Source organism: Pelodiscus sinensis, chromosome 10, assembly GCF_052426305.1.
Source record: "Pelodiscus sinensis isolate ZL-2025 chromosome 10, ASM5242630v1, whole genome shotgun sequence".
Lineage (NCBI taxonomy): Eukaryota > Metazoa > Chordata > Testudines > Trionychidae > Pelodiscus > Pelodiscus sinensis.
In genome coordinates, this window is record NC_143061.1 from 33,777,796 (window position 1) to 33,792,740 (window position 14,945).

At 44.7% G+C, this 14,945-nt stretch overlaps 1 protein-coding gene across 1 annotated transcript in view; it reads left to right on the forward strand.

Moving 5' to 3' along the window:
* Nucleotides 1-14,945, forward strand: part of SLC9A9 (solute carrier family 9 member A9) — a 402,473-nt gene that overhangs the window by 4,362 nt on the left and 383,166 nt on the right. Inside the window, exon 2 of the mRNA XM_075937666.2 lies at nucleotides 6,972-7,174. Within this exon, the coding sequence (XP_075793781.2) occupies nucleotides 6,972-7,174 (203 nt within the window). The remainder of the gene's footprint in view (nucleotides 1-6,971; nucleotides 7,175-14,945) is intronic.

Consider the following 14,945-nt stretch of genomic DNA (forward strand, 5'->3'; position numbering starts at 1 on the left):
GTTTCCACTGAAGTCAGTGGCAAAATTTGGGATTGGGCTCTATTTGGGGTGCTTCAGAGAGAGGGAGGAGTAAAAACTCTTAAAGAGAAATATTATGAACATCTGTGCCAGTTACTGAAGGGAAATGTCTCCGGCAAAGGGGATCGGGGAGGGGAAGGAATGTTTTAACTGGATTCCGACTTCTAGAATGTTAGGGATTGATTCCTATTCAGTGTGAAATGCTCTCAACCTCGCATGATGAGACCCCATGTTAATAACTAAACTCTGTGTGCTAAAACTGAAGCTGTCTTCTCCGTGATCACAATACAGCAACCTATAATAGTGCTACTGGATTTCTGATTACGCAATTGAATCTTTTCCTTACTTGTTCTCATGCAATTTGTTATTTTTAACAGCTTCACTGCTGGCCTTCCATTCTAAAATCTGGCTTTGTGCATTTGGTTTCCATTCTATTTAAACGAATGGAACGTATGAGGGGCTGCCACATGGTTCTGGTATTAAAGGTGTGTTGTGCCTAGGCTACTCAATGTGTTAAACACAGACCTGTTTTGGAAATAGTGGTTGCAAGGGATATTGAAAACATTAGTCCTACTTTTATTAGACATTTTCTGAATGCTTCTTTAGAACCTATTACCTGTATAAATGTTTGAACTGTTGAGAACGATATAAATGAGAAGGTAGAAGCAGTAGAAAAGAAACTATTTGCTGAATATCCTTGGCCTATGCTTAAAAAGGGGGTAATATTTTAATTAGAATCTGGATAAGGCCTCTGAGCACAGCTATATTATAAATATTAAATATTTTATATAAAGCAAACATCTCTGTGAATTGATAATGCATACACTTTTTATGATTAAATATTGAATATTTATTTTCCTGAAGTTTTACATGTTGTATATTGTTAAAACTGAGTTGTGGTAAATGTTTTATTTCTTAAGAAATAATATGATTGCAAAAGTTACGTGGTCACCAGAAAAACATTCTACTGATTACAGCAATTGTCTGTTACAGATCCTTATATGGAGCTTTCATTAATTTTCTGAATCAAGGGATTTGAATCCATCTATACTTTGTTCAAATTTAATACATCATAATATTCCTTTGAGAGCTCAAAAGACTCAAAAGCTCCATTAATGCTTTAAGAATATTGATTGTCAATATCTACTGTACTTAATGCTAGCCATCCACAGTATGTCTATTGATAGACACAAAATTGCCTATTTTATTTGTACTCTAAAACCATTAAGCATCTGGGTGGTTCATATGCTACCCTGACCCATATTGCATCTGAGGATAGGATCCAAATTAGGGGAAAGAAACAATGCGAGCCAGGCTTCAATTCCAGTTGTCTTTGTTAAAGGTTGATTTTGATTTTCTTACAGGAATCTTTATAATTTTAAGACCTTTAACAGCACCATTCCTACAAACACCCATTAATCAGTTTTGCATATATGAATATATTCAGGTCATACCATAGTTATGTGACTTCTTTGAAAAAGTGCAGTGAAATGCCAGACTAGCCATTTCTGAATATTATCTGCCTCACCAGAGAGAATTCACTGGAGGCTGTGACTACTGTTGCAGATACCGTATCTTGCCTGGACACAGAATGCTAGTGCCCTTGTAACGTCTCATCTTTATCTTGCCACTGCTGTTTGAGATAAGATAACCAAGAAGCCAAATTAATGGATTGTCAATATTATAGTGGAGAAAAATGTGTCCCTGTCTCCATTTCCCCAAATGTGCTGTCAGTGTAGCTTTATGTTGGGAAAAATTACCCTTTTGAGTGGTCTAGTTTTATTAACCAATGCAAAGTACAAGCAACCCTTCACTACCATATCTTGGCTGGGAGACAGTCAGTCTCAATGTATGGGTTCTGCCTCATCTCCCATTCCCCTCTAGCAGCTGGGTTCTCTTAGCTTTGGATCCTTCCTTGGAGCCAGGCCTGTTGCCACTGCATGAAGAGAATGTTTCCCTGGAGCCAATAGCCTGCCAAGATTTGCCAATTGTGGCTCTTCCCCTGCTTGTAGTTCCTGAGAGTCTGGGCTTCCTACCATCATTGCAAGGCAGAGGAGTCCCTGTCCCTGTCCCTAGGAGCATACCTAATGAGCTGTCCTGGAAGCTCCTCTCCTCACAAGCTTTCTGTCTCTAGGAGCCACACTGCCTAAGTCCTGGTAGCCCAGCTAACGAGCTGCCAACTAACTGACTAGGAATTCAGTTACGTCTAGGTGGATCTGAGTTGGCCCATTCTCCCTTACGGACGCTTTTCCAGGTAGCCTGATCGCAGACTTCCCTGACAGACTGTATGTATTTAAAACAGTAACCAGAACTTGGTTTTCTATTTCTTCTCTTCCTATATATTTTAGAAATGTGCGTCTGTCTGTCCATCTGACTGTGAGTGCATTTGTTCAAGAACACCTCCTAAATGGACCACCAAACTGCGATGCAGCTTCCTCTTACAACTTAAAACAAGGGAAGCGTTTGATTGTGCCAAGACAATGGGATGTGCCTGGAATAGGGATGTAAAAAGTCACTTTAAAATGTAGCTGTTTTACTGCTAAAAATCCTAGCAGTTACATGGTTACATGCACTGCGGGCTCTTCAGTATAAAGCTGAAATGAGCTTTATACTGCAGAGCCCACAGTGAAGCTGCCCTGGGAGCCAATATGTAACTGGGAGGGGGAAGAAGGCAGGCAGGCCCACCATGGACAGGAGCTGTTCCAGCCAGTTGGTTGGCACCGCCACCTGCACTGGGCCCGCCACAGGCCAGGGCATACAGGAAGCTGTTCCATCCACTACCAGTTTACCAGAACTAGTATGTTCGCCTCATCCATTAAGGGCAAGGCTTATCGGTTAACCACTTACATCCCAAGCCTAGAATTTAATTGTTTCTCATAAAATGGAAAAGGAGGGGTCTGATAGGATGGAACTATGCTGTAGAAGCAAGGGGGGTGCAAGGGGCCAGAGATGAGGACAGAGACAGCCATAATCCCATTGGGCCAGCAGAAGTGGAGAAAGGGACGGCTATCACCTATACATTTCAGGGAGTTTGTCCATGTGTCTGTCTGTCCCCCAGCTGGAGAACATACACCTCTTCCCTGGCTATGCTCACTGCAGCTGCAGCAGCCATGGACAGGTGCGTCTCACTTGGCCACAAGCTGCTGGGGTGAGAGAGGGATGGGGTTGTCCTCTGACCCTGTGGCAGCCTGCATACTGAAACCTTTGTCTCCAGCCCCACCTGAGAGCAATGATTTAAATGAAGAAAAACAAAATTTATTTGAGTTATGGGCCCGAGCAACAACAGGTAAATTTTTTTACTGGAATACATACTAGATTCCTCACAATGTTTCATGAAGCAGTGAGCTACTCAATGGCAGCACAGAGGCTATGTAGGCAAAATATAGACCATCAGGCTCCCAGGTTTGCCAGCTTTTATCATTTTGTCATGAGTGAAATGATATTGAGTGTTTTCTGTAAAACATCTACTCTTGAAGGCAAGTCCTTTGGAAGGAATCTCATCTTTCACCGTTTAAAAAAAAAAAAAAAGAAAAAAAGGAAAAAGGATTCTAGCCTTAATGTTTATGAAGAAAAGTTTGAAAATGTGACCTAAATGAACCCAGAAGACTCAAACCAGAAGGTTAAAGAATCCAAAATGTACTTTTAAAAATTCTCTGGCTTAAATATTCTTTCTTCTGATTCTTTTAGTGACCCACCTCATGATTTTTAAATGCTCAGGACTGGCAATATTGGGATCCCCTCAATTAAAGTGACAGTCATTTCCTTACCTCCTTTGCAGGTGTTAGTGAGATCTCTCCTAGTAAAGATGGCCACCATTTCCCATTGTTTCAGTAGGAGAGAAGCCTGGTTCACTCAAGGAAGATGGCTGCCCTATGTGCTCTCAGAAAGCAGGGAGAAATAGTGTGGGGGAGCCTGGGCAGGTACTGAAGGGTGGGGAGCTGAGCAGGATTATGGAAGAGGGGGCTAAAATGGAGGCAAGAGAATTGTGAAGCTAATCAGGAACACTGTATGGAGTAAATTTAATATTGAAGGACAAGTGAGGGAGCCAGTGAATATGGAAGAAAAGGAGAATGTAGAGGGGGAAGAAAGGAGGGTGAGGGAACAGACAAGCCCGCTATGGGGACAGGAAATGAGGACCAGGCGGGTAGCCTTTGATGGATGAACTGAAAGGGAAAATGTGGCCTGGCAGAAGACGGAGGGGACAGAGAAGGAGAATTCACAGGCAGGGGAGCAATAGAAGAGCTGAGACTGACAGCAGATAAGATCTGTGGATTGAGAGAAGGGTCTGAGAGCTTGGGACAGAGGGAAAGAAATGGAGAGGGAAGTGACATCCCTTCCAAGCACCCAGTGGGAATGTTCACATTTTTGCAAGTGCATTTTGAGTGCATGTAAAGTTGAATTTTCAATCTCTAATAATATTTTGTAGGATAGACATTTCCCCTAAAGGTTAAATAATCTGAAGTCAGACTGAAAACCCCAAACTTTTTATATCAATTAATTCTCATGGCTTTCTGATGTCTGACTCCTCGCTTTTGAACTCTTGGGGTTGGTCATCATGGTATTAATATTTTGCATTAGAACATTTAGTACCTGCTTCTCTTCCCCTTTCATTTTCCTCTCCCAGGAGTTTGCAGGAAGTCAGTATACCACTTCTTACTACAGCTAGATTTATTACCAGATTTATTATGCACATTTCATGGAACCTCAGGAAGCAAACTTTGGCTTTTACTTGGCGGTCTGAATCCTGAGGGATTTAAAGAAAACATCCCTCCTTAACACTGTAGTCAGCATTATTGCTAATACACCAGCTTTGCATCACTTCATAGAACTAAAACTACATATGGTCTGATAGGCTAGAGGCAACCACTTTTTAGAGAACTCGGCAAGGTTGTTCTGTCTTCCTGTTGAGGCATTTATACCACTCTCATCATCCTAGTATCTGATTATTAAATGAAACTTCAGTATCAACTCCCAATTTTCTGATTCCTCTGAGATAAAATTTCATTCATATTTTCCAAATGGCTCTAAAAAAATCTAGGTACTTAGTGCTCTCCATCACTGTTGTATTTGAGCATTTCCCAAGTATTTATGGATTTATACAATTAGTCAATATTGTAAAATGAACTAGAAGGCTTATGATAAGCTAAGAACCGAAAATTCCCAGGGTGATTTTGGATTTACGCTATAGATGTGTCTTGAAATATTTTATCCTCAGGATTAGGTTTTATTGTGCAGTTTTAGGTTTTATGAGTAGTTAAGTTGTTGTTTTTGTGCCTCATCTAGTCTGTCTATTTGTCAAAAGTACCATGTTTAATCTTTGCCTAGTAGGAACTGTGTGCTAGGAAATAGGTTTTCATGGACTAATATTATTTGTACTTTATGATTTATAAACATTTGGAATAATTTTGTGTGTGGTTGGCACAGATGTCTTATAACCTAACGAATAAAATCCAGGTAAGGAAAAAAGGGAAAAAGAGGTATTAGTCTTTTTGCTGTCACAAATAAGGGACCTATCAGGCCAGGTCTATGCTAAAAAGTTAAGTTGAATCAACTACATAATTCAAGGGTACAATGTAGTTAAACCAACCTAGCCCTTCAGTGTAAATATCCCTGAGTCAAAAGAAAAATTCTGCATTGAACTACCTACCTCCTTTTAGGGGTGTGGAATAACGACAGTGAGGAAAGAGCCTCCCCCACCTCACATTGAGGTAGTAAGTGGCTTCTGCAGTGGCACAGCTTCAGCTGCACTGCTGCCAAGGTTTAAGTGTAGACATATTCTAAATATGAACGGAATTAAGCATGCACTTTGGAGCAGACACGCTGAAAACTACTGCGAAAATTGCTTCTCAGGACCTTTTAAAATATTAACCCTTTTTCCACTTGTGCTGATTTCTCTACATTCAATAAACCAGTTGAACTAAATTATCTACATCTGATCAATTAATGAAATGAGGCCATTGATCAGCACGAATCCTCACAGTCCCTATGGAAAACCTGAAAGCATTATTTTCTCCATCTGAAGGACACTGTTGGTAACTTTGCCCAACGTCCCACAGGAAGTCAGCAGCATGCTATATGTCTACACTGCAGTTGGATGGGTGATTTGCAGCGTGGTTCTAACTCACACGAGCATGTCTAATCAACTTAGCTTGCTTGAGGACATGACAACACAGGCTGCACTAGTCTGCCTGACTCCCTTGAGCATGTGTTTGCTTGCGCAGCCCATGCTGAAGCCTGTCTCATCGTGTCCTCACTGCTATTTTTAGCAAGGTCATTAGCGCACAGCTAGCAAAGGTATATGTATGCATGTGAGCTGCAGCTTAAACATAGATCCCAACCTCGTGTAAATATAGTCAGGAACTAAATCAAGTTGCTGTGCCTCAATCACAACAGCATCCTTCTTTCCTTTCATTCAATTTTTATTGTTCCATTTATTATTTATTGATGACATATATATCACCATAGCTGAGACTAGCCCCTTACAATATGCAGAATGTGTCCTGGGGCAGAGTGATACTGCTCAGCGAAACACAGGAGGTCTGCAGAGTTGCTGAGAAAATAACATTATCTCTTGACTCCCAGTATAGTGTTTTAGTTATTCTTCCCCTCGAAATACGTACTCACTACATGTACTGTTATTAGGTAATCAGTGGCTGAGCAACTTGGTTAGTAAAAACATCAGAATGACCTCAATCCCTGGAACACAGAAGTATGATCTGTTCCAAGTACATGAAATACCCTCATGTCCAGCCCTGTATTCATCAGAAATTGCCATGTTCTTCATTGTTCCATATTCATACTCTGGGGGGGGGGGTACTGTTAGTGAAGGGGCACCACGATGCTGGCGGGTTGGGTACATTATGAAATGGTGCATTCTTATCTTCTCTGAGTCTACAATCCGTGCTGTATCAGACACTTACTGTATTTTAACTTCTTGAATTTCTAATCTTCAGGTCTCCTAATGGGACTAATTATACGATATGCAACAACACCAACAGACCTTGAAAGTGGAACTGTCTATGCTTGTGAGAAGCTGAAGTTTGGCCTACCCACTCTACTTGTTAATATAACAAATCAAGTATACGAATATCAGTACAAAAGGGAAATCAGCCAACACAACGTTAATGCTCACCAAGGCAATGCAATGCTTCAAAAGGTAAGAGAATTGCTCACCATTATCCTTGTGTTTTATAAAATGAGTTGTTGCTTTATTAACATACACTAGTGTGAAAGGAGAATCTGTCCCTATATATAGTGTGCTATGGGCTCTTTATTCTGATTTTAGCATGAGCAGGGAGGAACAGCAAGAACAAACTGGAAGAAGGAAATAAAATGAACTAGATGTCCAATTGCTATGAAACAGACAAGAATAATTGCTCCCAGATCTGCTGCATTCAGAAGGCTGTGTCAGCAAAACAATTGTCTGAGTTATCACTCCAGCCACACAAATATTGACTTCATCTTGAAAAGATCTGGTCAGATCATGTCAACCTATGTCTAAACGGCAGGCTTCTTTCAGAAGAAGCTTTTCTGGAAGAGATCTTCCAAAAAAAACTTCTTCCAAAAGAGCTCATTCACACTGCCAAATCGGATTGAAAAAGCGATCTGTTTTTTCAAAAGATAGTGTCCATTCAGTGTGGACATTATCACGCATTTAAACTGTGATTACTATGGACGTAGTGGCCACCAGGGCACCTGAGCTTTTTTGCTCTTTCTTCTTCTTTCAAAAGAACTCCCTCTTCTCCATCCACACACACCTTTTTCTGAAAGAGCTCTTTCAGAAAATGGCTTCTTCCTCGTAAAAAGAGGGTTACCAATGTTGGAAAAAAACCTCTGTTCTTTCCTTTTTTTTTTTTTTTTTTTTTTTGTGTAAAAGAATGCAATTGCAGTGTGGACGTAAGTGAAGTTCTTTTCAGAAAAAGTCCGTTTTTCTGAAAAAACTCTGTAGTGTACATGGCCTCAGTGAATGATAGACTCAGTACATTTCCCACCATCAGTCCATATCTACTTATGGAGATATACCTATTTAGAACCAAAAAGTTAAAATATAATGTTACATTTTAAATTCTAAACTTTATACACTCCCCCCCCCCAACCTACCTGTTTTCTAACTTTCTAAGAAAGAGCATGTTGTAAGGACTCAACACACACTTTTTGTAACAGCACCTTTATTATACTGTAATGAGATATAAAGCATATGTATCCTAAGGTGTTTCAAAAGAGCAGTGCCGCACAGCTGAGCCTGGGATTAGCTGAGCCTGGGATCAGCTGTGCAGAACTGCCCCTTTGAAGTACCCCCCTTTGCTGCCTCTATCTGATAGACACAGCAAGGGGGGGAATCGACTAGTCGACTAATCCTTAACATCCCTACCTTAAATATCACAGTAGCATGTGCCTCTAGTGCTTGAACTGCCACTTTTTGCCTGACCTCCAGCTATGTTCAGATGCAATGAGCAGCATAGGGTTCAGCAGCTTCATCACAGCACTCACTCTGGAGTCGAATACAGGCAGTCCCCGGGTTACGTACAAGATAGGGACTGTAGGTTTGTTCTTAAGTTGAATCTGTATGTAAGTCGGAACTGGCATCAGCCGCTGCTGAAATTGATCAGTTTCAACAGCCGCTGAATCTGGACTCCAGTTCTGACTTACATACGATTCAACTTAAGAAACCCAGGTGTCCCCAAGTCAGCTGCTGCTGAAACTGATCAGCGGCTGATTCCAGGAAGCCCGGGGCAGAGCAACTCTGCCTCGGGCTTCCTGTAGTCAGCCCCTGGTCAGTTTCAGCAGCAGCAGCCCCTGGAGCAACCCAGCAGCACCCCAGCTGTTCTGCCCCAGGCGTCCTGATTCAGCCTCTGCTGAAACTGACCAGCAGTGGCTGAATCAGGACGCCTGGGGCAGAGCAGCTGGGGTGCTGCCGGGTTGGTACAGTAGCGCCGAGGAGCGGCGCTGCGGGACCAACCTGGCAGCGCCCCAGCTGCTCTACCCTAGGCACAGGCAAGAAAAGCCTGGTCTGCTGGGGGAAGAGGGGGGGCACTAGCTGCTCCCCCCCCCCCCCCCAGCAGACCAGGGAGATGCGGGTGGCGGGACCGCCTGCGTCCTCCATGGCTTTGCTCCGTCTCCCTGGTCTGCTGACCAGGGAGATGGGGAGCAAAGCCGCGGAGCACGCTCGCAGTGGGACAGCCCAGGCGCGCCCGGGCTGTCCCGCTGCGGGCGTGCTCCGCGGCTTTGTTCTGCGTCTCCCTGGTATGCAGGGAGACGGGGAGCAAAGCCTTGGAGCGTGCCCAGGCTGTCCCGCTGCGGGCGTGCTCCGCGGCTTTGCTCCCGGTCTCCCTGGTCTGCTGGGGGGGGCTCCCCCCCCAGCAGACCAGGGAGACGTGGAGCAGCTTTTCTCGCCCCGGAGGATGGGGGCGGCGGGACTGCAGCGCATCTGGGTGTCCCGCCGCTCCAGTCCTCTGGGGCGAGAAAAGCCCCGTTCGTAACTGTGGATCCGATGTAAGTCGGATCCGCGTAACTCGGGGACTGCCTGTAACAGCTTTTATGAGAATCCAACAGCATAAATTGCACAATGGTATCTGCTGCCTGTCAGGAGAACATCTGCCCCTTTTCCCCAGCCTGATATCCCCAAAAGATCCTCTAAGTCTTGGCTCTGTGGCGTTAGCGTAGTGGAGTTTAGGCCACATGGGGAACATGCTGCAGATGCTACTTCTGAAAAGTACACCTGTGGGGTTACTACTCCACCATGGCTTGACAATATGCAATAAATGCCCTCATTTTTAAATAAAATTCAGTAGAGTTTAGGAGCTGAAAACAAGCCCCAAAGGGCCTTTCCTACCTTTGGTTTAAAAATAATAAAAATAAATGTATTTGGGCCTCTTTCTTGATTGTTTTGTGCACATTAATATTCCCCTTTGACTTTGTCATAAAAGGTCCCCAATCCTTTTCAGCAACAATTAGCCTGTGCCATGATTGATAATTTTTGTGTATATTATAGCATTGTTTTGAATAATAAAAATATGCAATTAGGATTTCTGATGTCTCTGGAAAAAAGCTTAATATAATTTACTTAACTGACTTAATTCCCATGTTAATGTGACATTTGAGACTCTTGGTTTGGAAGACTTAATGGTGAAAAGTTCTTTCTTCATCATATGTCCTATAAAGTTGTCAGTGTAACTAAATTTACCACATCTCGTTATTTGCCAGCCAGTTCACATTAGTTTAATAACTCAGAGTAAGCAGAATACTAAAGAAAAAAAATTGCTGAGTTCTCACTTCCTGTTTATCAAATCAAGCTATCTGCTAGTAAAAAGACGGAAGCAATTTTGCAGTCTGGTCTGTTGGCTATAAAGCTAAATAATCTATCTAGTATATTGTAGCTAATTTTTAAAAAAAATTTATCTGGATAGAGGAGATGCAAACTGTTATACTAATGACATGCTACTGTCACTTTTAAAGGTATTAATGTAGTAGAGTCCCCAGATGGAACAATGAATTACAAAGGCTTAGTATTATAATGCCTTTTGTGTGTCAGTGTTAGGCTGTAAACAGGATTCCGTTACATTGGGAGTTACTTGAAATGAACTTAGCAAAGATAGCATTCTGCCTTTTTATCTCTTCAGGCCTGAATTTGATGCCAACAATTGTAGACACTCTACCAACAATAACAAGGCTGGCCATTTTTCTTTTTGTTCAGACCTATGCTCATTCTAACATGACTTTTCAGAAATAATTTTAATGAGCACCTTATTTGATAATGAAAATGTACATTTCCTCACCCCCCTCCCCGGCTTTTGTTGAAGAAGCAAAACACACAGTAAAAATACATCTATTTCATACATGTAAGAACATGGAATGCACTGAGGAATACACTTTATTAACTCTAGGCAATGTTCCATATCTATTATATGTCTTTTTTGCAATGTGTTCCATATCCGGGCCAAAGCAGCGAGCTAGATTCCCTTCTGTGTTCTGACCTCTTCCCTCAACATTCAGACCTGGGTAAACGAGGATGTGGGAGCTCTCTGTTAGTGTAAGGCTGGTTTATGTAAGCTCTCGTATCAGCAATCATCTCACCCTGCTGTAGGGGACTGTGGCGGGCCCCTTCTGCCTGCCCTCTTGAGTCCACAAAACAGTTTATAGCTGGCCCTTTAAGCAGGGCGAAGACCCTCTGGCCTGAGTCCACAAAACAGTTTATAGCTTGTAGTGGGGACGGCCCCCAGGTAGGGGGACCCGGGCCCACCCTATTCCACCGGGTCCCAGCCCAGGGCCCTGCGAGTGCCCGGGTAACGGGTCACTCCCTCGGCGGGGCAATCTGGCCAAAACGCGCCGAGATTCCCATGGCGGGAGAGGCAGCTCCCGCTCCTGCCCTGGGCCACTTCCTAACGGGATCCCCGGGCTTCCTTCCCATGTACTTGCCCAACTTGCTGCGAGCTCCAGGCCAGCGTCCTCTCGGCCGGCAATCCCTGGGATGCACCAACTCGCCTCCGCGTCCCTTCCAGCCTCTCCTGGAGTCCCCGGCAACAGCTGAGTGGGAGATCCCTCCGGCGGTCTCTCCAGACTGAGTCCTTCCCCAGGCTTTTATAGCACAGCTACAGCCTGGGCATGCTCGGTAGGGCCGTGGGGGAGGGGCCTCTGCAGCCAAGTAACCCTGGCTGGGCCCTGCTAGTTCAGGGCGGGGCTGCCTCGCCCCGTCACAGGGACATGTCATGGAAGGAGGAGATTTTGGGGGTTTCTTCGGAGTGGAATTCAAATAGGCTGGGGCAGAGAGTTGGGGTGTGAGGGCTAAGGCTGGGCATACAAGCTCTGTATATGGGGAGACCGGGAAGGAGGGGTTCAGAGTGTGGGAGAGGACTGTCGGGTGTGGAAGGGGGTTTGGGTGTGCGTGTGTATGTGAGGGCTCCAGCTAGAGGTGACTGGGGCAGGAGGTTGAAGAGTGTGTGGGTGACATGGGGTACAGTCTCCAGAGGCATTTTAGGTGTGGAAGGGGACTCTGGGTTGGGGGGTTGGGGTGAAGAAGTGGGTGTTGGGACCTAGAGGCACTTACTAGCATTCTCAGGAAACAGCCATTAGATACCTGCAGGCCTAGTGTGGGAAGTACAGGCAGTCCCCGGGTTACATGGATCCGACTTACATCAGATCCCTACTTACAAACGGGGTGAGGCAACCCCGCACTAGCTGCTTCCCCTCAGCAGACCAGGGAGACGCGAAGCTAGCGCTCCCCCCAGCAGACCAGGGAGACGCGGAGCGGCTTTTCTCAGCAGACACCTCAGCTTGAGAATAAAGGACTGAGGGAAGTGAGGTGTGGGAGAATAAAACTGAGCTCTGGAGAAATGTTTGGCTAGAGTTTCCCCTACAATATGTACCAGTTCCGACTTACATACAGATTCAACTTAAGAACAAACCTACAGTCCCTATCTTGTACATAACCCGGGGACTGCCTGTACATGTCATGTACTATCCCTGCAGCTCCCATTGGTCGTGGTTCCCAACAAATGGGAGCTGTGGGGCGGAGTCAGTATTACACATCCAAAACTCATAACTCCAGTCATTGGAAGAAATGTGCTGTGCCCACAAAAGCTCATGATACCATCTACATGTTTTGTTAGTCTATAAAGTGCTACCAGACCATTTGTTATTTTTTTATGGAAAACCGGAAATTCCATAACTATTATACTTTAAATCTCCTCTTCTGTATAATGAAGAGTTAAAATTTAAATGATACACATACAACAGTTCAAAATAAACTGCAAAATGGTTTAAAACTATTTTCACTCCATCCCCTTATCAACTGCATTTAAATAATCCTGACCATTATTCTAATGGTGAAGTCTTTGAGGGGGCCTGGTTGGGCTTCCACATTTGTACATGGTGTTCCTTAAGGAGGGGACATAATTCCTTAGAGTACTTCTGCATAGCAGTGCTATTTCAGAATAACTGGAGTTATTCCAAAATAACATTGACCATGTCTACACTACAAACAGTTATTTCAACATAATGTTGAGCTGAAGGACTTCTTACTTTGACTCCTGTAACCTTCATTTTATGAGGAGTAAGGGTAGTCGGAGGAAAAGTGCTCTTTCTCGGACTTCCTGCTGTATATACAGTGCCAAAAGCTGAAATAAGCTATTTCAACTTAAGCTATGCAATTGATGTAGCTCAAGTTGTGAAGCTTATTTCGGCTTTTGCCCTGCTGTATAGGACTGTGTCTACATTGGCAAGATTTTGCGCAATGTAGGGGGCATTGAGTGGCCCATTTTATAAACAGAAAGAGGTATTTCTCAATTGTACTCCAGGCTCTCATGGACCACCGTGGCTGCTTCCTGGACATTTATGCAGGCCTGTGCAAGGGAGGGACGGCCCAAATCCTTGGGTCACCCAGCCTGGAGTCTTGCCTGCCCCTGGGCATGAAGTGCAGCACCCTCCCCCCCACCCCCCACTCCCCTGGGACTTACCTGCATGACGACGGCACTGACGGTTGATCTGCCCACCCTGAACTGGTGTGCCACCGATCAGTAGCTGTCCGGGTTGGCCAGCTTCCATAATGCGATTGGAACCCTCTTCTTGACTAGGATGGGTGCCCACAGCTGGGTGGTTGTTCTCTGGAGTGCAGGGGCAAGCCAGGCACATAGCTTCAGGAGCGTCTGCTTTTGCATTGCTGGTCATCCCATTGCCCCAGGACTAGCCGGTCCCACCAGTCGGTACTGGTGTCCAGTCTCTACAAGGACCTCTGCACGGTGGGATGGGGATGGCACAGGTGAGGGAGTCCAGAGCGACCTGCACCTTGAGGTCTTGGAGGAGGAATGCAGCAGCCTGGAGCAGCAGCCGGGCATTTTGGAATGCCTGCAGAAGGGGCCAGAGCAGGCACAAGGCCACCCCTGGCTCCTTGGCACAAGAAGCAAGCTTAGAAAACAAAATCAGCCAAAGGCACTCAAAGGCACAAGGCAGTGGTATCCAAAAAGGCAGAGGGCAACCACAAATAGAACTGCTATGGCTGTCAGTCCCTGCAAGAAGTCCTATAGCACACAGCAGGAGAGAAATGGCTGTCCGGGGAGATCCCTTTAAGCAAGTGTCTCAAAGGAGCCCTAGCCCCTGCCCCCGGAAAGGTCTGGTGGCTTTTTTCCTTCTTCAAAGTGGTTCCGGGCTTCTGCTTTCACGCAAAAGCGCGTCTCCATTGGCGGAACGCTTTTGCGCAAAAGTGCATCATTTTTATGATGAGTTCTTGACCAATATAGACGCTCTTGTGCAAATACTTTTAGCGCAAAAACTCTTGCGTTAAAAGTATTTGCACAAAATCATGCCAGTGTAGACGTAGCCTAGGTGTACCTTTACAGAGTACCTGCAAGTCCCAGATCCTCCTTTTTGGTATGTTGTGAAATACAGAAGATAAATCTGATTTATCTGGAGACATTCCCTTGGAGTCTCCACTCAGTAGAATCTGGGAGTTTCTACTAAGTTCTGAAACCGTTCCAAATGTTTGGGAATGCTTGAGCCAAATGAGAGTCCTGATCTCCATTCACAGAGGCGGATTAAGGTGCTTTGGGGCCCTGGGACAGAGCAAGTAGGGGGCCCTCCCTATCCCTTGCACCTGCAGTCTCCCTACCATACACAGTGCTCCTGTTGGGGGAGGAACAGGATTGGGGTACAGGGGCTTGCTGTGCTCTGCCTGCTCAGCACTCTTGCTGGGAGGCAATGGGGTTTGGGCGTGGGTCATCCACCACTGTCCATTCAGGTAGAGTTTTTGTTCTGTGCTGAATATGGAACTTTTGTGGTTGCTGAATTTTGAGTTCAGCATCCAATTTTTGAAATTCCATCAGATCTGACCACTTGGGTTTAAGCTGTATTGTTACCACAGAATAAGGTGCTCTTATTTGTCTTCCCATCAAAAGTTCTGCTGGAGATAGTCCAGATGCAATTGGTATTGACTAATT